This window comes from Sylvia atricapilla, chromosome 11 (genome assembly GCF_009819655.1).
Source record: "Sylvia atricapilla isolate bSylAtr1 chromosome 11, bSylAtr1.pri, whole genome shotgun sequence".
Taxonomy (NCBI): Eukaryota; Metazoa; Chordata; class Aves; order Passeriformes; family Sylviidae; genus Sylvia; species Sylvia atricapilla.
Window position 1 is genome coordinate 2804933 of NC_089150.1, and position 27368 is coordinate 2832300.

The window sequence follows — 27368 nt, forward strand, 5'->3', positions numbered from 1 at the left end:
AATACAATTTCCCCAAAGAGATAAGGGAGGCTACAGGTGGTGAGAAATATGCAGGGAGAAGCAGCAGCCTCAACACAAGCACAGATACAAAACAGGCTGGAACTTTCCCAAGGCATGGAGGAGTTGAGGGATCACCAGAGATAAATCCTGCTAGAGTCAGGAGGGGGAAGAAAATGGCCAAACTTGGGCAGGAGATGCAGCCTGGCTGCCCTAGGGAGAAATTCCTGAAAAAAGCAGAACAGCCACATGATCCAGCCAAGGAAAAAATGGGAAAAAAACCAGCCCTGGTGCAGCAAACCTCCTTGGGAGGGATCACAACCTCCCCAAATCTCCTCTGCAAGGTCTCCTGACATTCTCTTCCAGGTAAAGCAGCACCAAATCCTTCTTCCCACAGCTGGTTATCCTCACCTTGTCCAATTCCCATGGGGCTTCCAGCAGCTCCAGCTCCATCCCCAGCCCAGGAGAGGGGTGGGAGCCACAGCCTGTGCTCCTGTTCCCACAGGAGGAGCTGCATCACCATTCCAGAGCTGAGGGAAAGTCACTTCCCAGCCATGAAGGTAATTCCATCCCAAAATGGGAGGAAAATCTGATTTTGCCGCCAGGATAATTAACAGTTACCCTCTGTGCCTCCATTTCTGCAGGAGGAGCAATTGGGAATGACCCAGTGCTGGTGCTGTGCCAGCCACAGCTGCCCTTGCTTCCCACTCTCCCACCCCTCCTCACATTCCAGGTGAAGCACAGCCACCAAAACAATCGATTTTTTAGAGTTTTAAGCCAATAAAAGTACTGCAAACAAGTTTTGGGACTCCCAAACAAAACTTGGTAGTAAAAGCAAAATTACCAACCCAAATTCGGGGTACTGCTGCCTATTTTCTGGTTTGAGATATTCCTGCCCCAGTGTTCCAAACAAATGCTGAAGAACATGCTGCAGCCCTGCCATGAAGCATAGAAGTACAAACTCTACAGAAAAAAAATATATATATATATATATATATATATAAAAAGAGTGGTGTTTTTCACAGAAATGCCCATTTCTACATCCAGGGCACGAGGTGAGGCAGCATTTCTGGGTGGGTTTAGCCACATGTGGACTCCAAGCACAGTAAAATAACACCCAAGTCCTGTTAAATGAGGCTTAGAAATGTGCAGGGCTCAGACATTTCAGCAGAGTGAGAGCGCTGGTGTTTCCCTGGGGGTGACTCAGGGACTTCTCTGCGTCCCCAGCTGATCACCAGATGCTGAAGTGGAAAAGTGGTGACATTTCCTTGGGAGACTGAAGAGCAGAGTTAAATGCTGCTCTTCATTTCACTTCTGAAACAGGCCTAACAATGACGACTTTATCCCAAAAGCAAAACATCAAGTCTTTTCCAAATAATACATAATTAACCAGAGCTCCTGCACCACTGGAAGTTTTTACTTTACTCTCATTCTAAATAGTCCAGGAATATATTTTTTAATGCATGTTCCATATAAATTGCCTCTTAGGGGAAAATAAATCCCGTATTTTATCCTTAAACTTCTGTGAGATTGCTCCCACACACCTGCTGGTGGCAGCAGCACCTTTATCCTCACTCCAGTGAAGCACATGATTGTAGGACTTTCTCCTCCCCATTATGCTGTTGAGAAAAGTGTAAATCTCATTATTCCAGGATATGAATTATAATAAAACCTTCTTGGGATGCCCTTGATGCCTCCCTGAAAGGTGACAGCCTGTTAGCACAGGCCTGCATTCCCACTGAGGGTATTCAGTTCTTGCAGGTGAAGAATGCATTAAAAAATGTCCTGAAGCTTTCCTGCTGAAGTGAAGCAGCTAAAAACCCATGGCAAAGGAGGAGGAGAATTTCTTTCACTGAAATACAGTGAAATGCACTCAGAACAGCACAGAATATTTCAATTAAATACACTCAAACAGCACAGAAGCCACACCAGCATCAAGGGTGATGCTCAACACACTTGAGCATCAACCAGATCTTTCAGATTCCTGTAAAATACATTAAAAAAGGGATTTTTCAGCAATATCAGCTGCCATGGATTTGTCTGCTGCTCTTTAATGGGTCCTCAGTTTGGCTGTTCCAGGTATCAGGAGGGTGAATTTGTGTTCACCTGCAGAACCTTCCCCATGCACAGACAGAGTGGAATTAATCCTAGGACAGTTTATTGGTGATGGGCAGGGGGAGTAATGAGAGGACCAAGGTCTTTTCCTTGGCAAACAAAGCTCATTTGCTGAATTCCTATAAAATGAATACATATAGATTTCAGACTTTAAGGACAAGGGAAGTTTTCCTTAAAAAAAAAAAAAAAAAACAACAAAAAAAACCCCAAACAAACAAACAAACAAACAAACAAAAAACACAATAAAACCGTAAACCGTATTATTTGGTTTGTGTGCACCTGGGTATTTATAAGATTATCGATATTCTGGTGATCTTTAATGAAGAGGAGTAGAAACTCTGCGTGCTGCTAACAGGGTGAATCAAACCTGTGAGAGATGCTCACAATATCCAGGGTGATGGTTTGGTCCAGGAGAGGATCACCTGGAATCACTGAGGAATTTGAATTCAGGCTCTTTGCAGGTCAGCTTCATCCTGCTTTGGTGTCATAGCTGATGATCCATGGTGTCTGAGATTCCCAGTGAAAACCAAGGGCAGCTCAACCTCAGTGTGAAACCAAAAAAAAGACCTCACAGGTCACAGCCTCGAGAGGGCTGTGAGTCACAATTAAATCAGATTCCCAGCAAATAAACAGCGTCAAATGAAAAAAAAAAATCAAACAAAACCCCCCAAATCAAACAAAAAGAAACTTGCAGATTGCAGCCGAGGCTTTTGAAGATTACATCAAGTCAAACTTTTATTAGCAAAGTTGTATTTCATGTAAAATGAAAATATCTTTTCCAAACCATGTACGTGCACATCTGCGCGGTACAAACAGCAACTACAGTACAACACGTTCCTCTAAACTTTAATCAATGCACACTAACATTTAGCTCCCCAAAAAAAAAAAAAACAGTAACGTCCTGATGGTGACAACCACATTTGCTTTGATCTTTTTTTTTTTTTCTCGTGAAATTACAAAGTCTCTTGTTTAAAGTCAGAACCGTAATAATAACAATAATAATAATTAAAAATAAAAATGAACAGACAGAATGCTTTGGCTCAAACCCCAACCCCTCCCCGAGGGGCTCCTGCCTGGAAACAGAACAAATCAGTGCAGATCACTTGAGATTTGACAGGAGAGATCCAGAGCTGCAATGTAAACATGTCCTGTTACTCCAGCCTGGTTTGTACCTTTAGGTGTATTTTTATTTTTTTGTCACAAACGCTGACAGAGATGCAGCTGAGGGTGTGATCCATTGGCAAACAAAGGGAATTCTCCATGAAGAATTTCCTTTTTTTCTATCTGTTCTTACAGGTAAGCAAAAAAAAAAAAAAAAAAAAAAAAAAAAAAAAAAAAAAAAAAAAGCAAACCCTAAGTAACACTTTTCATCTGCAAAACAATGGCTGTGAAAAATGATGCTGAGGTTTCCTCTCAAAAGCTCAAGGAGCAGTGAAAATGGAATTCCAACTTTTCTTTACAAAATGTGGAATCACTGTTTAAAAACTCCACTTCTTTTTTTATTATTTATTTTAAATATAGAAGTATTGTGCTATTACTTGTTTTCATGTCAAAAATAATATTGGCCTGAAAACTTGGATGAAAACCTCTGGTGCACTGGATTGAAGCCATTCAGTCAATGGAAGCAGTTACCAGGAAAAGAGCTACTCACTGGAATTTGTGTAACAGGAAAACAAATCACAACAAATATCAATCATTAAATGATTTGCTAATTAGATCCACTTAAAATGTGAGTTACAATGAAGGTTTTTTAATTTTATTTTTTTTTTACATGAACACACGATTTTTATCAAGAGAGGGAAAGTAATTTTCTGATTTGATTCCTAATTCTGCTTATCCTAAAGCTCCAGGCCCAGCAGGGCTTTGGTGCCCAGTGCTGCACTTTTATCCTGCTGGAGTGCAGAGCCACGAGAGTTCCTGGAGGTTGGATCCCTGAATTTTGCCAGAGAGGGAAGCTGGGGCTGTTCCTGCAACTTCTTGATGATGTAATTACATTTTTATACATATGTGTATGTATATATATAAAAATTAGAGGAAAATTAATTTATATAAAATGAAAATTATGCTGCTCTGGGAATCTCCTTGGGAGAAAGGACAGAGGGTTGGGAGTTTTTTTCCCCCCATTATTTAGGAAGAGCTGATTTTATTTGTTTAATCTTATGCAAAGTCAAAATTTCCCAACTTTTTCAGCAAGACCCATCCCTCTCTTCTTCCAGAGGCTGCTTAAATCCCCAAACCTGGATTTGTGGGGTCAGAGAAATGGCTCCTCCCTGATGGCTGGAATTTCATCCTGCCTTGGCTTTGATACCAAATCTGAAAGTGCCATTTCCCCTTTGGACTGAGGCAAAACGTGTCAGAGCCAAATGGAACCCAAGCCATGGCACAAAAGAATTGATAATTCCCTGTTCTGCTCCCGTGGCTGGACTCCCTCCTCCCAGCAGGCAGGCTGGAATTCCCTGCTAGGTGTTAATTAATGAAATCATCACAGATTTCCAGCAGCTAATTTTAATAAACACTCCTGGCCAGAGAAAGAAAAAAAATATCCAAAAAAAGTCCCAAACAAACCAGCACAGGGATTTAATACTCAGTGCACTGTTTCAGAATAAGGTGTGATTTTTTTGGGCTGTCCTGTGCAGGGGCAGAAGTTGGATTTTGATGACTTTGTGTGTCTCTTCCAACTCTGCAGTGCAGTTGGTGACGCTTTTATTGAGCCACATGGTCACATTTCCTCTCACCTGTCACAGAGCAAGACAAAAACACAGCCCAGCTCCTTGCAATGGCAAAAAACTCCTCAGGAAAACCTCAGCTGCTAATTTACTTTTGAAAAAAAATAGTCTGAAAAAACCCCATCACTATCCTGCACTTTCCAAGTAACTTTACAGCAGAAAATAAAATCTCAGTGCAGGGGGAAAAAAGGAAAAGAAATGATTGGGGAAGAGAAAACAGCTCAGGTGAGTGAGATTTCCTGGGAGTTTGAGCCACTTGTTTAATATTCATTGGGCATATTCCTCAAAACCCGTGTTCAAAAATCCAGGTTCCACTGCACATCATTTCCTCCCTGTTGGATTTTTTTTTTTTTTTTTTTTAAGGTCCTGAGGCATCGTGGAAACACCAACACGAAGATTTAAGGCTGTGAATTAAAATGGGAGTGGGAAAAGCAGCAGCACCAGCAGCACATCACAAACACCTCTCAGCAGCAGCAGGGCAGGATCTGCCCCAAGGGGGTTTACATCCATTTCTGCAGCATTTAATGCCCACTAAAACGGTCTGAAACTCGACAGAGAAGTTTAACTTTGTCTAACAGAAGTATTTTAGGGGGTCTGGTTTATCTGCAGTGACCCACAGGAAAAATGTGATGGGTGTGTGCCGCCACCCACAGCCCAAAGGGAGGATTTGGGGGAGCTCATCCCACTTTTATTCCCTAATTTTTAAAGACTTTTGGTTACTGCAGATGATACCCAAAGGAAATATACTAAAACCAGCCCAAAGCAAGCAGCAGCTTATCACAAACCAAATCAGCTCTGAGATTTTATCTGGTTTGGGCTGCAGCAGACACGAGTCAGCAGATAAAAATGCTGCTGGGAAATGTCTCTGTTCTTGAGACGCCAATTTTCATGTTTCTCTAATTATTTGGAAAATCACTTTTTTTTTCCCCTCAAAATTAAAAGAGTTTTGAACTTTTTCTGTGTTTGGATTGAGTAAAAAAAACAAAAAACAAAACAAAACAAAAAAACCCCAGAAAATAGAACCTTATAGGTAAAAGTGAATAATGTGGGTCACTGATATGGAATGGGATAATTTTTGATTGAGGGCAGATTTCCACTCACCATTTTATGCTCATAGGCACAGCCTGAACGGGACTTTTGGGGTGGCTGCTTGGGGTTTGCTTTTCCCAAACAGAGCTTACAGAAAAAGCCCTTAAAAGCTCCAATTAAAACCCCAAAAAGAGGCACAGATAAGCAGAAGCTTGAGCACCAAAGACTTCCAGAAACTGCTGAGCTCTGAGGAGAAGCCCCAGCCTGAGGGGAACTGTGTGGGATCCACAGGGAAAAAATCTGAATTTCCCTGGGCTTAACTGTAGCCCTTGCTGGAAACTCAGAAGCACGTGAGTAATTCTTGCTCCCTCTCTTTCTTCCATTGAATAATGGAGGAGCCATTTGGGGATATTTGCCTAATTGCTATCACGATGCCAAGCAGCTTTTCGGATCCATTCCTCCTGCAGGAACTACTTAAAGACTTTTATAAGGGGAGTGACAGAAGAAACGAAGCCACGGTTGATGCTCTACTCAAACCAGCAGATTCAAAATTACAAAATGCTATTAAAAAGAGATTCAGGAGATTCCAGTACAAAAAGACCAAAAAATGTGCTGTACAGCTCGGCTGAGTTAGTGTTGGAGAGGCAAAGAACCAGATTTAAACCAGCATTCAGTCAACAAAACACACAAAAAAAAAACCCTATCACAATATTTTCTCTCTGCTTTTGTTCTTGTTTATTTAACAGCGAATAGGCTGAAAAGAAATGAGCTCTTGGAAAGTCAGGTAGGTCGAGTTCAGGTGATGCTTGAATGGTGTGAGGTTTGGATGATTCCTATACACACAACTCCTTCTGAAAACTAATTCTGCTGGTCCAAAATCCATATTGAGAAGCAATTCTACTCATTCCTACACAGCTATACAGACCCATGCTAGCAACGTGTCTCAGTACAAAATAAAACCAGGCTGCTCTGGACTTGTGTCAATATTAATATCATATGTACAACGTCTCCATGAAATGTTGGCTAGCTCACAAATATACAGATATGAGACAGACACCAAGGAGTTTGCTTAGAAATGCAGCTTGCAGCTGGGAAAAATGAAAAATATTTCGAGTGATGGCGGATGGGAACCCTGTTTTGCCTTGCCACAGGAAAGAGCTGCAGCTTAACTTATTTAAGGAAATAGTGCCAGCTACTGGGCAGCAGCTTCACCCACACTCTCCTGTGGGTAAAGCTGCATTTCTAAGTATTGGTAACTGAAGTCAGCTGTAACCACTAAAACAGTTTTTTTTTTGTTTTTTTTCAATATCATACACAAAGGAGTTTAATTCTTGAAGGGAAAAATTATACAATATATAGAATATATTTCTCTGGTATTTCAAATTCTAATTTTCCTCGCTGTGTCACTTTGCAGAGTGACCTGGTTTCTGTTGCTGCCATAACCTCGAGGTCATAACCAAGGCCCCGAGGGAATTTGACACATACACCCGTGACAACAGCCACACAGGGCAAAACTATCACACAGAGAAACATATCCCAAGCCTAAGGAACACCTGGAGCAGCAGGTGAGGATCCAGATGTACCACTGAGAAACTCTGGTTTGCTCAGACTAACACATTGTGTAGAACAAAGGATTATCCTGTTTTATTGAGAAGAAAACACACAGAAATCGGGACGGAAAACCCATCTTATAGTGGCAGTGACTCGTTGTTGCGTTACCTGGATGTCAGGATTTTCCTGACTGGCTCAAGTGGCGCCCTGCTCCCCAGCACAGGTGGGAACTGTGGGGAGCTAACCAGGAGAAATCTCACAATTCACCACCAGGGGTTTTAGGCGTGGAGAGGAAAAGTTGCCGTAGAGCTCCCAGTGCTTTCCACTGATCCTTTCTCCTTAGATCCAGAATAAGCTCCAATAAATGAACCATCTTCATTGAACATGCCATGCTCCCCTTCGCCATAATCTACCAGACTATCAGCACTTCCAGTGGCTTTAATGTCCCCGTTAAGTGACTGCAGGCTGCCTTTCAGCGGCTTTTCATCGCTGTCACTACAAAACAAAGAGACGCCTTTCCAAAAATCCGCCTGTCGCCGCCCGGGAGGGAGCCTGCTCCTGCCTTGGGAAGGGGACAGTGGGTGCTGTGAAGGTACCAGTGAGGTGATGTGACCTCTGAGTATTACTCTGAGTGATGTCCATGCAACCCCAGCTCCCCCACACGGGGTTTTGTCGTTATTCCAACCAATTAATTGGTTAATGGGCCTTATCAATATTCATCTATTTGGGTTTTTTCCCCTTTTTGCCTTGGGCAGACAGAAAGGGAACGGGACAGTGAGGGACGTGTGGGTGGTGTGAAGGTACCAGTGAGGGTGATGTGACTTCTGAGCCCTGCCCTGGGTGATGTCCACACAACCCCAGCTCCCCCACACGGGGTTTTGTCCTTATTCCAACCAATTAATTGGTTAATGGGCCTTATCAATATTCATCTATTTGGGTTTTTTTCCCCCTTTTTGCCTTGAGCAGACAGAATGGACGGAAAGGGAAGGGGAAGGGAATGCTGGAAAGGGTTGGAGGGGTTCTGTTCCAGCCACCAGGGCTGATGTCTTTGCTCCAAAATACATTGTTCCAAAAGTATTTGGAACCTCACAGAGTGACACTTTTCATTTTACAAACCACTAGGCAACATTCAGGACCTATTTATTTAATTTTCCTTTTGAGGTGGGTGGATGAAGTGATGTCACATCAGTGGGTCACATCTCACTGCTTTGGGGGCATCTCCTTGAGTTTAAATGACCAATAAAGGTACTTTTCCTTTTTTTTTTTTTTTTTTTCTTTTTTTTTTTTTTCTTTTTTCTCTACTATTATTTTATCTTACTGGCATTTATCTCACTGGAGTTCGCCTCTGCTAAAGGGAGAGAACTGGGAAAAACCAAAGCAGAATGAAAGTCTGCATTTGCAGTGTCTGTTCAGGGAAAATTCCAGGAAAAAAGGACAGGCCTGCCACCAAAATTCTGGGAAAAAAGGGGAATTTTGCTGGCCGTTCCTCCTAATGGCACCACAGAAGAGGAGCAAGAACAGCCTGAACAGGACATTTGAGGGGACTGCAAAAACATTAGAAGATTATATAAAAAAACCCACTAAATTAGGCCTCTGGGTTAGGGACATAATTATTCAAGTACAGCCCTTGCTGCTAATGCCAGCTCAGTGTCAAATCTTTGGCAATTTTATCTAAAGGAGGACAGAGAAATGAACCTGAGCTTCATTTTTTCAGGATGGACTTAATATGTGCATAAATAACACAAAAAACCCCCAAACCCTCACTACTTTTCTGCACAGGGCATTCCTCTTCAGAAAAAAAGACTAATTTGGATTTCAGGGGGAAAGGAGGGGGAATCAAAGTTATTAACCTCAGGGCTTTCTTACCTTTCTAAATATTTGTCCCATTAGAAAGCATTAAAAATTAAATAAAGATGAAATTATGCAGAAAAAAAAAAAAAAAAAAAAAGAAGCCCCTATTCCAGTACAAATAATGTAGGATATATAAGTGGGATTTCAACAGCAATTTTATGCTCTTTAAGGGGCAGCAACACCAGTTCTCCAGCATGGTTTTTATAATTGTGTGTTTTTCTTTATATCACATTTATATATTGCTAGAAGCTTTAGTTATTTTAAAACAGCCAAAGTGGTTATTCCAATTCTCCTACAGGGATTTCTGTAGAGAGGTGTTTGGGTTTTTTAATATTCGTTCCCATATTCCAAACTTTTCTTTGTTTTCTTCCCCAAAATGACCATTCCCCATATTACATGATTTGGGTCTGACTTTCAAAAACCCACTGAAGCCACAGAATTCAATCCATTGACTTCAGTGGGCTTTTCAGCAGCACCCCAAATTATCATATATATTTACATTATTCATACAATGCTAATTAAAAAAAAAAAATAAAAAAAGCCCAACAAAAAAAAAGTGAAAAATTACCACCAATACATCAACATTTTCCTCATATCCCAGCTTGGATGGATTGAAATATACTGGATATACCTTTATATTCCTACTCTTATCCACTCCTATGAGGTTTGCTTTGAAAATGAAAAACAGCATTAATCGCATGCCATAAAAATGTCCTGAAATAATGATGGCATTTGGAAACAAACAAAACCCCAAGAAACACAAAGGCTCGTGAAAGCAGGTCCTATTTACCTATATTCCCCAAAGATTTCATCTTTTATTGATTGAGCTTCGGGATCTGGATGCAAATCTTCTTTTTCTTTCACTGTGCAAATAAAATAAAGGACAGATCTCTGTGTTGTGTTCTGCCATGGATTTTTTCTTTTCCCAGGGGGAATGGGAAAATCATCTGCAATCACCTCCAGCCTGGCCTGGAGCTGGCTGGACACAACCTGTGAACTTCTAAGAGTTTGGGACCATTCCCCAGTTTATTATAAGCAAGTATTTATAGAATCATGGAATGATTTGGGTTGGGAAGAGACCTTAAAGCCCATCAATTCCCACCCCTGCCGTGGGCAGGGACACCTTCCCTATCCCAGGGTCTTCAAGCCCCAGCGTCCAATCTGGTACTGAATGTTCTCAGAGATGGAGTATCCACCACCTCTATGGGCAACCAGATTCCTACTTCAATGCATTTACCTAAATCCTTTGCCACTCTTTGGAAAGTTACAATTTTTAGCAAAATATCCCACGTTAAGCTGCATGTGGAAGTTCTGTCCCAGTGTCCAGCAGCAGCTCCCAGGTGGAAAGCGAGCAGGGAGTCCTGACAGCAAGGATCCCGCTGGGTGAAATGCTGGAATATTCCAGGAGTGCTGGGAAAGGCCTTTGCAGGCTCTGTGACCAGCACACAGCTCCACTCCCATTCATTAAAACCCCTTCAGTGGATATTTATCAAAAGCTACAAACCCTAATTGGATGTTTGTGCTGGCGGCCTCGCGGTCCCCCCAGAGAGAAACCTCTGAAGGATGGTAGTTATTAACATGTGAACGCAGGGAAAGGACAATCAATCTGTTTTTACCTGAATATTTGCCTCCTTTATTTCTCCTGACAAAGCAGATCGTTAGCAGCATCAGGGTGAGCAAGGCGATGGCACACATCAGCCCGATGAACCAGCCCTGGGTGGAAATCCCCTCGTAAATGCCAGCGTAGGCTTGGGGAGGTGGGAGAGGAGGAAAAAGGGAGAAAATTAACCAGAGGGAAAACGGCAGCACCCCATGATAACACGAACACAGCACGTTCCTCTCTGGATCTTAATGGAATCAGTCTCTCGCTACTGATGGTGGTCAACAAGAGGCTGGAATGTGTCCGGAGTGCGACATTCGGGAGTGGAGGGGTGACAAGGGACAACACAGACACTTGGCAAGGTGGCTCTGAGAGAGCAGTTGACTCACAGGATTAGCACCACACAGGAAAGCTGAGCACGGAGTTGTTAAAGCCTCTCATGCAAAAAGCAGTTTTGCGGAAGAGAGAGAGGTATAAAAATAAAAGTGCCTCCAGAACACGCAAATCACCAAACTGGCCACTTAAAAGTTTTATCACGGCTGCCCTCTCACATCGCACGGCTTTGTAAAGGTTTGGGATTGTTCCAGGTTGCTGTAGAGCAACTCGGCCAAGAACCTGGATGTGTTTGTGCTGCCATGGGATTCAACTGCAAGGGCCAACCTCAACCCCAGAGCAGGGAAGGATGAGTCTGGGACACTCACACTGCACAGGATGGAACCTCAGCACCGACTCACACAGGAAAACAAACGCTCAGCGCCTCGAAGGGCTTCGTGTCTCACCTCTCCCCCTGGTCTCAATTACATCTTCAAAAATGCTATTGTTATCCACCCAGTTCTTAGTCACTAGGCGGATTGTGTACTCAGTGCCAGGCTCAAGGGCCTCGCTGGGCTGAAACTTTGGGGTGGGCTTTATTGCGTCTGAAATCCTGCCGCTCCCTTTACCTACGGAATGCACACATTCAAGGCACAGGGATTAATGGCATTCGTGGAAAAAAGGGCCTAGGAAATGCACAGTTAAAAACAACACACAAATACAGCACCACATTTTAAACATTCGGCGTCAGGCAATCAGATTTTTCCAAAGCAAGAAAAAAAAAATAAAAATACCCCCTGGAACAGCCCCTCTGTTTGGTTTTTAATGTTCCAGCAGATGAAATCAACAGCAGACTGGAGTAATCCCGATGTTTAGGAAGGGGGTTTGTATATCTCCCAGGATGAAAGTTAATATTGATGGGGGATTATGGATCTGCTTTAACTAATGCGTGCTTAAAAAATTACAACTTGCAAACGGGCTCGCTTTGTATGGATAATCTGGAGTTTGATGCTTCTCCCATTGAACTGAACTCAGCAGGGAAGCACAGACAGCTTGTTAGCAGGATATGGATTCTTGTATGTCTCCCAGAAAAAAATTAACAGCAGGATTTGTCCTTGCTTCTCTCCTGACAGTGATTTTCTGTGTCCTTTTAAATTCCACAATGCCTGCACAAAGCACAGGTTTAGAAACAACTCAACAATTTGGTTCCAAATGGATATTCAGCCATTTAAGCGCTGCTGATGAGTTTAATATTCAATTAGGAGGAGGTAAATTCCTGTAGTTCTGGTTATGGAACCTTGTTTGTGGCAAAACACTTCCTATAAACCCGTCTGCACTCAGATTGTGGGCATTAAATAAGATTTTTCAGAACAGCCTTTGTGGAAAGCAGGAAAAAGGACATTAGAGCAGTTGAGAATCACAGCCTGGACATGAACATCCTGCTCAGGAAATTCAGAACTGTGTGTGACACAGAAGGATCTCTAAAAACATGGGAGCTGTCCCTGTCCTCGATGGCAGCAGAGAAATTTGGGGGGGCTGCACTAAATAAAAATAATTCTTTAATTATTCTCAGTCATCTGATTTGCCTGTTGTGTCCAAAGCCATCTAAACTAAGACTTGAGCACAAAGCATAATCTGAAAACTACTCGGCCAATTAGCACTGACAGGGCAACAATGCTCATTAATACTTCAACTAGTAAATAAGCAAAGCAAGAAGCTGCTGGAGATTAAGGCTGAGTTGACAGCTGAAGGGAGAAAAAAGAAAAAAAAAAAGAAATATTAAGATAAATCCAAGCACAGTCAAAGCAGCAGTTCAGGGTAAGTTTTTCAAGGCAACTCTCCATGTATTACAATCAGCAGTTAAATGAGCAGACCACTGGGACCCAGAGAGAACACATCCAGCTGAAACACTGCTGATACTGAGGCACAGCTCGTTAGCATAAATTAATCCATCCATCGGTAGTTTTTGCTCAGTGAAGGAAGTGAAACCCAACTATAGTTTTTAATCAAACCGCAAATTAAGCGATGGGATACCACAGGTATGTTTTAATTACACGCTCTAAAATCAAGGTATCAGAAAAACGGGAATATTATCCATAAAGGAACAGGACTGAACATGAACCTTCCACCCAATGTCTGTTAAATACCACATAACACTCGTGCATGACATGATAACATCCTGATCCCAAGTGTTCACACCAGCAGCCTCCTGAGGAAGATTTCTCCCGAATTCCTGGGAAGCAAATCCTAAACCTTGAGCTCCTGGCTGGTGGTTCATGGTGCATAAAGTTAAAGCAACTTTACCAGTCCCTCTCTGTTCCCCTATTTATTCCCACCTTGTGACAGCCTCTTTCTGAACCATCAGCTCTTCAGAGAAGCAGAAAGAGGGAAGTGAGATGGCTGAAAAAAAAATCCCTTTTTCTGTCCACTTATTGCTCAGCTCTGTCTGATGCTGCAGCTGCCACTGCCCTGGCACATGGAGCAGCTCAGGGCTGGGAGGCACAATTTGGGATGAGGATGAGCCCAGCCTAACCTAGCACTGGGGATTTACCATTTCTCATCTCCTATCCCAAAGCACTCTTTATTTTTTTTTTTTTTCTTTTAAAACTCAGAAAATGTGTCCTGGGTGATGATGAGGTTTCTTTCCATGCCATTTCTTCCTGCTCTGTGTGACACAGCCAACAAGAGCCCTACAGAGGAGAAAACTTTGCTACTGGGGGTGGGTTTAGTGACTGGAATAGAAAAAGCACTGTGGCCTCCTGAAAAATAAAAGCAAAGACACAGAGATAAGGCAAAGCTCCACGTTCTGGAAGGCCAGGAACATCCTGGAAGCTGCAGGAATTAGCTGCAGAAAATTGAAAGCAGTTGGGTCGGGTTTTTAATCTCCAATAAGGGAGAAGGAGCATTAGTAATAAAGGCATATCACCAGCACTTCTCATCTTCCCCCACTATTTATCAGCCACACCATGGGACTTGCATGAACATTAAACACTGAACTGCAATTTTACAATATTCCTACAGGGCTCCAGGATTTATGAGGAGAACAGAACACACATTTTTTACAGAAGCTTATGGTATAAAGGGAAAAACAATAGAAACCACCCCCAAAGATTTTCCAGAGTGTTCTCCAAAAGTTAGCACATCTGTTATAAAATATACTTAGATAAAAAAGAATCCTGGCAGCCTGAGAGCAAAATACTAATTGTGGGCAGCATCTTAATTTATAACCATACCTGTCTAAATACATCTGCTGCAAGAAATGCAAAGTTGAACTTCCATTTATTTTCCCCTGCTGCCTGGTTATTAAAAATGTATAAATATGCAGCACAAGTATCCTTCATTTTTAAGGGCTTTTCAGTGCAGGAGGAAATCTATGTTAAATTTGGATTATTTTAGATCATAGAGATTAGCCAACCTGTTGTATGTAAAGTTTATTGAGGAAAATTTCTAGGTGAGGTGATGATTTTCACTAGTTTCATTAGATTTTCTTGATTATGACCAAATAGAGTTTGTTATAACAGCACCAGTGGTTTACATATAGGAAAGGTATTTTATGATTCCTTTTTCCACTGTGCCCATGACAAAAGAGAGCAATAAACCCACGTGTCTTGTTCCAAATGGATCTTCTGGTTCTGAAGGATACGACCCTCTCCCTAAGATTTTCCAAAAGCCTTTGGGAATATAATGAAAATGGTGAACTCTTATTTCCTGGCTTCTCTGGAGAATAAACCCACAACTGCGTGGCTTCATGTGGGCGAATTTCTCATTAATGCTTGGATTTCTGGACACACAATGATAATTCTCCACATGTGACACGTGTTTGGTAATCCCCGAGCAACACTGGTGACAAGATGAAAAGGAGCTTTGTGTTAAAGGAGGGCTGCTACGTTAAATTAATCTTTTCACTTCTGGAAGAACGTTATTTTGCGTTAATGTTTCTGAGGGCTAATGATCTTGGGGAAATTGACATTTTCAAGGGGAAAATTAATTAGTTTGGAGGTCATTTAAGACATACTGCCTGAAAATGTGAAGACAGAGATTATAGTCATTTTCTAAGGAGAACATTCCTTCTTCTGTGGAATGAAACCAAGATGAAACCACAGAAATTAAGCTATTATTTATTTTGTAGTACAATCCAAATTCCCTTTTGCTCAGGTTCAAGAATCATTTTATCAAGAAATGATTAAGACCTTAGGTTGCCTATCAGGGTTTCATATCTGAGTTACTTTCCCTGTATAGACTTGTTTTCAGTGGTGCTGCATGAATCCTCACACGTATTAAATAAAGAAATTCCCTTTTCTTTCTAATTCCAGACAACAGTAGCAGGGATAACTTAAATTAAAATAAATGAAAGCAGCAGCATTGATGGAGACCAAGTAAAAAACAAACAAACAAAAAAATATAAAATGTCAATGAATCCAGAGCTGCCACCTCAACATCTCCACTTTCCTGGCAGATTGCACTGTGAAATTCTGAAACACCCGTGGCAAAGGCTGAACTGCAGCAGTGGAAGTTTCCAAAGCCTTAAAACGAACGACGAGAGCTTTATGGGTTTATTATTAAACTGGAATAGAGTGGTTATAGAATCACTGAATCAACCCCCAAAGAAACCTGGAGCGCTCCATCACGGAGTTTCATTTCAGAGGGCACCACATTTTATATCTGTCATTTACGTGGGTCATTTGAAATGATAAACTCTGACTTCTGAAATCACTCCCCTCCTTCAAAAAGAGAGATCGTTTTAATTTTGAGCAATTGCCTCGCTCCCCAAACCACAGTTTAAAACCCCAAGGAGGTCACTGAAAGAGTGATTTTTATTTTTTTTTTCCCCGGCCTATCATGTTTAGGTGAAAAATATCCGAACAATTTAGCCAGCAAATAATGTCACAGAACTCTAATGGCATCTCAGTGACGGATGCAGCGCCCTAATTTAGGGTGGCCTGAGAAGCAGCAAGGAGCACACATAAATCATAGCACTGAAGCCTTGCGGTTTTCATTAATTATACTACTCTAGTCCAAGAATATTTCACAAGAATCAGGCGTTGCCACCACTGAAACAGAGTTTAGGAAAGTAGAGAATGAGAACAAAATTAATGTCAACATCTCCAAACCATGACAAGGTTATTTCAGGAAGTCAAAACACATTATTCTGGTTGGCCAATGAAGGCCAGAAAAGGCAACTAATGAGGGGAAAATGGGGTATTTTTATCCTGGGGGAAAAAAAAAAAAATCTTTTCTTAACGAGGAATAAATTTTAAGTCATGGTGATTAATAGTTGCTACCAGGTGAGTACCTGTATCCTAGAGCGAGACTGGAGGCCAAAAGAGAGTTGAGAAGGAGTTTTACTACTTGGGAAAACAAATGGCAGCTCCTGACTGGATCTGGAACTGGCACATGAAGATTTAAAACACTTTTTACCTGTTTTACCAGTAACTGAAAAGAATTCTGCAACTTAGAAGTCCAACAGCACACAGGCCATTTTTTCTGTTTTACATCAACATTGGTGCAGACTGTTATCTTTGCTAAAAATGATGCAGTCAAGACTCTTTTGCTTATCACATTCTCTTTCTCCTTCCCCGGGGTAAGTGCACAGCAATGGTTTCTGATTAATAGCAAGGAGCTGCTCCTCAGTACTGTGGAGTTCTCAGACTTGCTGAGCACAGTACATTTTATTTCATTTCAGCTGAAAGTGAAAGATGAGCTATCATAAGTGCTTGGGATTTTCCTTTAAATCACTGAACATCACTGTTTCAGCACAGGGTGTAAGTGGCACACAAATGCTCACTCCTGGTCTGAGATAAAATAATCATAAATAATAGAGCAAAAGCAGTCAACTTGATGTTTATCTGGATTTGCCATGTCAAACAGCTGACCCCGATATTGCTGGCAGTCCCCCATCTTCATGCACGGGCAGAATTTGTTCTTATGATATTACTGAGAACAGATTATCTGCATCTTCAATTTTCTGCTTGTGCCTGAATGCAATTCACTTATTCCAGCATGGCTTAAGGAGTTGATGGGTGGGAACAGAAACAGGATTGCACAGCAAAATGAAACAGATGAGCTCTGCTTCCCTGAAGAACACCATGGCCACATTAAAAAGTCCATTGACTGCTCTCATGGCAAGGAAAACAAACTTATTTCCCCTAATTACAAACAAAACATCAAGCCTGGATTATTCCCAATGGGTTTTTCTGTTATGAAGCAGAATAATGCAGAATCCCCAGGCAGGTGCAAAGGGGAGTCCTTTACTGCAAAAAACAGGCTTTTTAAAGCAGTTAGGTCATTATCAGCTGCATTCCATTTAAGTATAACAAATATAATTCCACCAACCACCACAAACCACGATGTGAGCACGTCATGGTTATGTAACTTTTATTTTCCTATGGCAAATTCAGCTGAGTCCCTTTCCCACAGTTCCTTTCTTGTTACTTATTACTTAGCCAAAGTAATAAGCCCGTGCCATGATTTCACAAGGGCAACAAAGCCCTTATATCAAGCCCTTATTTTGTAAAGTTTTTACCAATAAGAAACATTTTTCCACTCAGTCACTTTCCCATAGTCCTTTTTACTTAGCTGAAGTAACGGGCCTGAGCCATGATTTTACAACGCTGTCACAACCCTTACTTGGTAAGGTTTTACCAACACATGACATTTTCCCACTATGCTTAGAGCTCTTCTACACCAAACAGGATTTTGTGGAACTTACTGCCTTGGGCCAGTGTCAGCCCCTCCTCGGTGGCCGCCTTCCCGCAGCCCTTGGCCGTGCAGGCTTTGATGTAGAACTTGTACTTGGTGCTGGGGCTGAGCCCCGCCAGGTGCCAGCTCTGCACAGAGTGGTTGGTGACACTCACGTCCCTCAGGGCGCCCACCTCGTGTGTCTCGTTGACTGCAAAGGAGAAACACCTCTGTCAGCAGTGCCTTAAATTTTCTCTCCCCTGTATCCCAGGTTCTGTGGTGCCCAGGGGCAGCTCTGAGCTCACAGTCAGTGTCACTCAGCTCTGCACACAGCAGGGACACAAAACAAATCCTTCTCCTGCTGCACACCAAGGACAACTTTCAGCCCCAAAGCACAACCAAGGGTGGGCTGGAGGGAGGGACAAGAAGGATGGGACCTCACAGCCTGGAGCTGGAATGGGACAATTCAACCCCAAGATGCAAATGGACCAAAACTGATCCAAGTGTGAGACCTGGTGACTGTTTGTCCATTTTGTGACCATTTTGGGTCCCCCTTGGGTGTAGCCCTGGCCAGGCTCTTGTCCTGCCCAAGGTGGATCCTAAAAGACTTTCAATAAATCCCTACTTTATTCTCCAGCTCTGTGGAGTCTCTGTTTCAGCTCAGCCTTCCAAGACATCATCAGATCCATGGAAACATGCACTGAGCAGAATGGAAGCAGCAGTGGGAGCTTCCATGGAAAAAAAAGTGCATGGAAAACTTTCAGCTGTGGGAGCTGAGTGCAGCTCTGTGCACATCACACCTGAGAGTTTTCCTTAACTAATCCTGTTCCAACTGTGACCTCAAAGCAAAGCAGGCACATACTTATCTGGTACTGCAGAATGTAGCCAGTGAGGTGGCCATTGGCTCTCTTGGGAAGTCCCCAGGACAGGGTGACTGACTCCTTGTCAAAGTTCAGGATCCTGAGAAAACGCGGCTGTTCAGGGACTGGAAGACACAGGGATGAGCTTTCAGAGGAGAGTGAACAGGTCTGTCCCCACAGATTCTTGTTAAACGAGGATATCATTTAGCTCAACACCCACAGCTCCCCTTTCAAGTGAAGTTTACCACTAATAACGGAGTTTTCACTATCACCTTAAATAAGGGAATCAACTCACCTTGTCCCGAGGACAATTTCAATTTATATCCCTCCATCCCGTATTTTCCTCTTGTCTTACCTCCTTCTGGAGTTTCAAACACCACTGGGGAGCTCTCAGGGCCATCTCCTCTGGAGGTAAAAGCCAAAACTGTCAAACGGAATTCACTAAAGGGCTCCAGGCCAGGAATCATCCCATAGTTCCTATCTCCCACAAAGGTCAGGAAGTGTTTCTCTGGGTGATGCCTTTTTCCATCCAGCATGCTTTTGGTTTTCCACCAGCTGACCTGTGAGGAGATTGGGACTTCTGTAATTATTTCTAGAATAACATTTTTATATATATAATAATAATAGTATATAATATATTAATCTTATATATTATATATAATAATATTTTTATGTAATAATGTTAATTTCTATTATTATGTCTGTAGTATAAATTATATTGTGTGGGGATGAGTAGGTCATGGTCTCTCTCACCTTCCCAGAAATGCGAGAATGCAATCCAGGACTCATTTAATAATTTTTTCAACCAGATACAAACATTTATAAAGAAATTTGTAACCTTGTAGCCTCTTAAGTGCCCACGAACTCTGTCCCTTGGTATCCCAAACCAGAAGACTTTGACCAGGGTGCTGTTCACAACCTCCACTGACACGCCCGAAGGAGCAGCATCTGGAACTGTAAAAACAAAAGTCCCAGGTGTTAAAAACACTTCCAAAATTCACACTGTTCACAGCTCCAGGGCTTGGCTTTCCAGCTCCAGCTGTGCCACTTCATGCACTCTCACTGCAGGCAAGCAAAAAGCCATTCCACCTGCATCCAGTGGGTGGAATGGGCCAATAAACATTATTTTTCTGTATTTTTCTGCTGAGGGTTGGGATACATGTGCACTGGGACACATGAATTTCTACACCAGTATTTATGATTTCCTGTTTCAAGCAATGCTTACAGCAGTGAGAAGAATTTAAAAAAAAATGATTAACACGGCACTCAAGAAGGCAATCATAAAGGGTTTTTTTATAATCAATTTCATTTTACAACTAAGCTCATTAAACAGTAGGATTTTAATCACTGCATAACACAGAGAGCTATTACAGTGCCTGAAAAAAAGGAGGCCTTGATCCATTGACAACTGAATTGCGAGGAAGATTTTCCACTGGTAGATGTAAAATTAGACTCATCACAGAGAGACAAAGAAAATAAACATGGTGTGGAGTTTATTTCTTCTTGTTCTCTTTATTCACAACCTCCTCTGCACCACCAGACCTTCCTGTTCCCACCTCTGGGTGGGCAGTAGGAGGGTGACCACCACCAAGGGCATTTCCAGCACTGAAACTCCACCTGGGAGCCGTGGAGAACCGTGGGGCTGGAGAAGATGACACCCTCCTCAGGGACTCCTGGACAAGGTAACACCAGCCCACGTGGGAACGTGGCATTGTCTGTAAATTCACTCAAACACTCAGCGCCTGCGAGTTTGTCCCTAATTGTTGGAGTATTTAACTTCTGACAGCGTTAAACTGTCGGGTCAAGCCTCAGAGAACCCACTGATTTATTTTATTTTTTTTCCCACCAAGTACAACACAACTGCTACACTTCAGAGACTTCTCCCAGACTGTGGCCTTGAAACAAGTACCCAGACTCAGCCAACAACCGAGATTAATGAGAGGCCAAGCGACCTTTCCAAAAACAACCCTCACACTGCAGCAGGCTGGCACTCAGGCACCCAGCAATGGGTCATGTCCATGCCTCATGGAGCCCATCAGGCTGAGCACTGGTATTCCAGCAGCTCTGGGCTGCCTAATCCATCACTCCACAGCCCAGCCCTCTGGAGCACAAGAAACTCTCTGTAACTCCCTGAAGAGTGGCTGCAGACAGATGGGGGTTGGCCTCTTTCTCCAGGCAAGAACTGACACAGGATACAGGCTCAGGTTGGGTCAAGGGAAATATAAGTTGGATATTAGGGAAAAGTTTTTCATGGAAAGAGTGATAAAGTACTGCAATGATCTACCTGGGGAGGTGGTGCAGTCACCATCCCTGGATGTGTTTAAACAAAGGCTGGATGTGGCACTCATGCCAGGGTTTAGTTGAGGTGTCAGGGCTGGGTTGGACTCAATGATCTTGAAGGTCTCTTCCAACCTGGGGATTCTGTGATTCTGTGAAACCCTCATTTTCCCAGGCAAGTTTCTGCCACTCACCGTCCTCTCCCGAATACCCAATGGTGATGTTCGGCTCCGGGCCAGATCCTAAATTATTCACTGCCTGGACTTTGATCTCGTAGGGCACGAAGGTGGGCACGTTCCTCACGCTCAGGGAGTGCTTCTTCACCAGCTCCTCATTCCAGTCCGTCTCCACACCCCGCTGCCTCCAGCTGACTTTGTACTCCAGCCCTGGCCCGTTCCTCTCCATGGCCTTCAGGGGCTGGGGGAAAAGTTAAAAGAGATTTTGTCTGCCTTTGCTGTAATCACAAATCAACAGCTGAGGGGAAGGGGACTGATGCTGTTTTACACCACAACGACACAGACTCTGAGATTCAGAAGGCTGAAAATTACTTTTTTTATACTGTTTTACACAGATCAATTTGATTTGTGAAACAAAGACAAACCTCTTCAATTACATTGGTCAGACCAGAGGGACTCAAGAAGAAGTCCCTCCTAGGGAAAGGAACGAATAACAAAGTTACAGTTACAAAAACACTTCTCCTGTTTAGAGAGAATTCCCTGGGAAAAGAATTTCAGAAAACCAGAACACTTCAGACATGGAACCAGGGCTACAGGGGATAATTTTGGAATGTGTTAAAACACTGGGAAAGAAAAGGGGCAAAACCCCCAAACTTTGGCTTTTTGCTGTCATTTTAATTTGAGGATGACTGGAACAACAATGTCATGACTTCAAGAGAAAGGAGGGTGAAAGGCTTGGATTAAAATCCAGATTAATTGCCAGCAGTTGTATTTGTGCCTCCTACACACGTCAGGTTTTGTTTTGCCACAGGTTTTCCTGTGTGAGGTAAAAGCACACGCCTTCAGCACAACTGAATTGTACACTTTGGCATAAGGCTGTGTGCACCTTTTAGCAGAGATAAAATTTGCATTTTATCTCAGAATTTTATGTAGCACAGCAAGTTGGGTCATTAAAATTTTAGATTTGTTCCAACTGCACACGAAATGCTTGAAATTACGCCTGGACATTAAATGTGCAACTTGCTGGGCCACTCTGCTTTTACCAATCAGCTGGAGAATTCATCCCAGCGGGGTTTCCAGCTAATTAACATGGATTTATAAAATATTAGGAGATGTACAGCAATAGCTTGTCATGAGACATCCTCAAGTTGAGTTTATCTCTCTGAAAATGCACTACTTTAATTAAGAAAGTTAAAAAATCACCTACCAAAAAAACTGCACACTGAAACAGCTGTGGGTGTTACTCACCATATAGGCTGCTTTTAATAATATTTAAATATAGGCAAATATGAAATAAAGAAGAGCTGGTTTGTACCCAAGAGGTCTGACAGGAAATAGCATCAAATATCAGTAGGAAGTGATTCCTCTTTGATGCTCTCCATGCATGGGGAGACCTAGATTTGGGGGATCTGCAAAAATTCTGCTGTGAGGACCTTTGGGATGTCTGTGGCAAAGGAATTGGGAGATTGGGCAGCTTTCTCTCAGGCACCACCTCCATGGCAGAGATCCCAGGGAATGGGATTTGCAAGAGAAGCTGGAGGAGTAAAAAAAATCCCTCCTAAAAAAATTTATTTATTGTATAGAGTTAAATTGCAGCACTGCTTGACTCCTATTTCGATCTCCCTTAAAGCTGCAAATCCTTGGCTGAAAATCCCAGTCACTAGAGCTCAGCTGGTCTCTTAATCCAAAATAGGCAGATTAGCATCGTTCTGCAGCCTTTGTCTGTCAGAAATAGCATGTGCAGTGCCCAGCAGTTCCTCTGAAAAGCTCACAGGAAGTGCCATAAATAAATGAATATCCTGTTTAACAACATTTTAATGATTCAACAAGATTGAACCAAGCCTTTCCATCCCATTCCCTCCTTCCAGGCTCAGCTTTCACCTCCACTCTTGCTCTGTCAGAGCCCTGTCTGATTGTCAAGTTCCTAGTGCTCAAAGATGAGTTTTCCACCCCAGTATTTCCCAGTAAACATACTGGGTACTAAAACTCTGCATTTCACTGGTTCATTGAAGTTGGACAAGACCTCCAAGATCAAATCCAACCTTTTCTGAGAGGCAGGATTGTCTCCTCTGACCCTGGGCTAAAAAATCCCTTATAAATCCAAGCCCATGGATCTTGAGGGTCATCTCCTTTTGGGTGCAATCAAACACCAAACCATGACCTCCCACTGGGGAAACATTTGTTTTTCTTTGCTGGGAGCAGCAGATTGAAGAGTAAATCTCATGCAAAGTGTGTGCAATTCCAGCCTCAACAAAAACCTGCTTCCTTCCACAGCTCTGGATATTTGTACTAAATGAAGGAACACAAAACTCAACTGCTGGCATAGAAGCTTGAGGCTTAAAACCCAGGAAATTTGAAGTCTGGAAACCATCCTCAAGATTTTTACATAATTCCTTTGATGCACATCACAGGCTTTGGAGGTTTATCCACATTCCTTCAGTTCTTGGTGTAAAAATTCAAGCTCATGTTCTCTTGGGCAAAAGTTCTGTGGTGTTTTTAAACTTCCAGGCTGGAAGGGCAGAAGCCATGAGCCATCCATCCCCTCCTTGGGCCTGGCTGGTAATTTTAATTGCAGAGCAGGATAAAATCACAATTATTTGAAGCAGTTTCTTGCGCACAAGAAGCAGAGAAAGCCAAATTTTGGTGAATTCTCACTACGCTTCACAGGAATTTTGTGTATTTTTTTAATATCCTGTGAAGTCAGACATAAAACCCAGTCTTTTAAAACAAAAAATGATACTGGGGTTTAAAATCCAGAATACCTTTAAGTCAAATTCACCTTTCAGAAGATTAAGGGATCATTCCTGTAGGATTTGCTAATCTTGCCTTACCTCCCATTTCATCACCATTTCATTGGGTTCAGAAGCTTCAACTCGGATGTTCTCTGGGTTTTTATCTGGAGCTGAAACCACACAGGTGACAAAGGTTAGTTTGCAATGTCCCATTTATTTGCATTTAGCCTTTAAATGCCAAAAAGGGACCGGGAAATTTCCCTATTAGTGCCAGACACTTAAACCAAGAACGTTCAGGAGATTAATTACTTGAATTACAAAGCTGATGGGACCCAAACACGTTTATGCAGTTAGGATTCCTAAGTGCCCCTGTTGGAGGGGGCCACCAGCTAACATGGAACTGTGACTTTTGGATTTGAAAGCACCAGATGTGGGGGGATTATGAGGAAGAGATTTTTCTCCCTGTGGGGATAGCAAACAGAAGGTGCATCATTAGAGGCACGCACACAGCTGGAAAGCTGAAGAAGGACCTGAAATTGGTGCAAATAGGGGAAAAAAGAGAGAAAATGCCAAGGAATGCAAATGCTGCGCTGAACAGTCGGCCTCTGAAATGACTTTCACAAGGAGACAACATTTTCTGCCCCAGTGAATGCTCTGCAAATGGAGATTTTTGACAAGCTTAGTGCTCCTGAAAGGCTCCCTGTAAACCCAGCCCTTCTCCAGGAACTGTTTGTCCATGGAGGTCTGCAAAAGATGGAAAATCAGCAGAGCGCAGTGCTGGAGGTGTAGGAAAACCCAGCAGCATGGAGTCCTCCCTTTGGCATCCTCGGGAATTTCATACAGTGCAGCAAGTTGGGTCATTAAAATTTAGATTTCTTCTAACTGCACATGAAATGCTCAAAACAACACCTGGACATTTCATGTGCAACTGCTGGGCTGCTCTTTTCTACCAACCACTACAGGATTCCTCCCAGCAGGGTTCCCATCTCATTAATATCTAAAATATCAGAATATGGCTTGTCACGAGACATCCTCCAGCTGATTTTACCTCCCTGAAAATTCACTGTTTTGGTTAGTACACTCAATTCAAATGGTCACCTGTCCCCACCAAAATTACTGAGGGTTATTCCAGCCCCCTTGAACCATCTGGAGGTTAATTCCCACCACAAGACCTACTTTTTATAATCCCTGAGGCTGCCACTGAGCAGTGTGCAGGCGACCCTGATTTCTTCACACCCTCTGGAGCATGGGAGGGTACAGAAACTTAAAAAAGAAACCCTGAAAATACCAATATTTAGGGATGCAGAGGCAGGTTTACCAGCTGGGGGGGTCGCATAGCGCAGGGATGGTTTGCTGGGCTGGCTCCTGCCCACGGCGTTGACGGACACCACTCGGAACTGGTAATTCAGGTACGGGGCCAGGGACAGCAGGGCTGTGGTGTCATTCCCTGGCACTCTGCTGAGTTCCTGCCACCTCCCCGGCTCCCAGTGGTTCTCTTCAAACTCTATGATCGATTCTGGGCAGGAAAAAAGAGACAGAAAAACAAAGGAAAAAAAAAAAAAGATAAAAAAATACAACTTAAGTGTGGGCAACACAGGTGGAAATGAACTTAACAAATGAACTGCCATAGTGGAAGTGATTAAATCTGGCCATCAGCAGGGCTTGTGTCCTGGACAACCAAAATTCTGACCAGCCCTTAAAAATCCTGCTGAAAACCCCTTCCCTACCGTTAACAGGGCTGTTATGGCTGGCCCCAGCTTTCCAGGAGAGTCGAACGCTCCGGTTTTGGTTCTCCGAGAGCTGGAGGTCTTCTGGTGGGTCAGGAACATCTGAGAAACAAAGGAGAAGCGTCAGGAGCACAGGAAGGTATTTCTGTTTGTCCTGGCAGCTTCCAGAGGGCTGGAACAGCACAGGCAGTGAAGATGGCGGTGAAAAACCTCCTGATTTCAAGATGGACAGATTGTGGGAAGTGGGAGCTGCTTTAGAAGACCCCAAATCTTCTGGTGCTGATTTTGCCCTCAAAACCACAAAATCCTTCTCGAATTCATCTCCCTCTACCCTCATCACTGTGCTTGCAGCAACAAAATTTCCTTCCAAACCAGCCCCAAGATCTGCTGAATCACTGAAGGGTATTGCCACTGCTCTGGCAGGATGCTGTGTCAGCATCACTTGGATTTACCCTGGGACAAACTGGGAGGAGACGCAGCTCTGGCAGCTATTGAACTTGGCTTTGAGGGTGGGAGTGAAAGGAGAACATTCATTATCCCAGTCATGGGGATCTACATCAACAGGGAATTGGGAAATTATTACCTGCCAGCTCAACTCATGCTGTCCCAACTAAACTTTTGACTGACAATGTCATTTCTTACAGAAAAACCAGTGACTTTCACCACCACAACTGCCTTTGTCATGGTGAAAAAAAATTTACTGTGTTTGTAGCGATTTTTTTTAGAATTACAATACTGAGTTTTCATCTCAGGGTACATCAAGAAGTTAAAAAGTTTATATTTAGATTTTTTTTTTCCTTTCTTTGCATTTCTTTCCCTATTTCTCTTGTACCTGGGGGAAAAAAAAGGAAATCACAATTTAATCTACAGCCATGTTGCTGTTCTATCCTTGGAGCACAGCTGGTTAAAATTCAATATATTAATTTAAAGATGGTGATGGTGCATCTTAAATATTCTCACCCCTCTACTTGTTCATTAAACACACAACAAATACTTAGAATTGTTCTAATTGAATATTTTTTTCACTCTTAATTGCCCCTAATCTGATGTCTCCATTTAGTGCTTCAGTCAGACCACAAGTCCTTGATTGCAAAACCCCTGAATTTTTCACTTGGAAAATAACTGATGATATTATTTCACCAAGACCTTTGTCATATACAATAAACAAGGCAAAAGAGCACAAAACTGTTTTTGCTTCTTCTGCAAAGCACCTTTTTTAAAAAGGAATAAAGTGCTTTATGAAATTTTCATAAGTGAAGTAACGAATAGTCTACAAACATTTTGAATTATACAGCAGTGAAGGACATAAATAATGTGCACAGCATCTCCCTAATTTACTATTTACTGAAAAATATCACTCCTTTAAAGTGGGAAAACATCTTGAAGGGCAGATTGACTTATTTCTTGCTGCAATCACTGTCAGCAATAAATAAAAACGCAAAATGAAGCAAAAATAAGTGTGATTAAAATGATGCAAAGCTGCCAGAGAATCATAAAACCACAAAATGGTTTGGGTGGGAAGGAACCTTAAAGATTCTTTAATTCCAGCCTCCTGCCATGGGCAGAGTACCTTTACCTAGGCCAGGCTGGCCAAAATTGGGACCACAAAGCAGAATTTTGGCTGCTGGCTGCTGGCCTTGGGTGCAACAGGTGCACAACACTCCAAAAATTCATCCTCTAAATTCCAAGTGGTCCTTCGGGGAGGGATGCAGGTTGTGAGGATGCTCTCACAAGGCC

The 27368-nt window shown here is 42.6% G+C and overlaps 1 protein-coding gene and 1 long non-coding RNA gene across 3 annotated transcripts in view; both read right to left on the minus strand.

The window, feature by feature from the left end:
- The window catches only part of LOC136366154 (uncharacterized), a 232092-nt gene that overhangs the window by 14850 nt on the left and 189874 nt on the right, over positions 1–27368 (minus strand). The gene's annotated exons all lie outside the window — the stretch shown is intronic.
- CHL1 (cell adhesion molecule L1 like) overlaps positions 7389–27368 on the minus strand; it is a 53039-nt gene continuing 33059 nt past the window's right edge. The window contains exons 15-26 of one of the 2 annotated variants that reach the window (XM_066327165.1): positions 25632–25733; positions 25223–25420; positions 24004–24074; positions 21191–21413; positions 19558–19673; positions 19075–19279; positions 18722–18844; positions 17891–18070; positions 11649–11810; positions 10886–11017; positions 10060–10132; positions 7389–7913 (exon numbers count right to left, since the gene is read on the minus strand). In XM_066327165.1, coding sequence (XP_066183262.1) covers positions 7697–7913; positions 10060–10132; positions 10886–11017; positions 11649–11810; positions 17891–18070; positions 18722–18844; positions 19075–19279; positions 19558–19673; positions 21191–21413; positions 24004–24074; positions 25223–25420; positions 25632–25733 — 1802 coding nt within the window. In that variant the 3' untranslated portion in view covers positions 7389–7696. The remainder of the gene's footprint in view (positions 7914–10059; positions 10133–10885; positions 11018–11648; positions 11811–17890; positions 18071–18721; positions 18845–19074; positions 19280–19557; positions 19674–21190; positions 21414–24003; positions 24075–25222; positions 25421–25631; positions 25734–27368) is intronic. The other variant, XM_066327164.1, reaches the window with a different exon arrangement.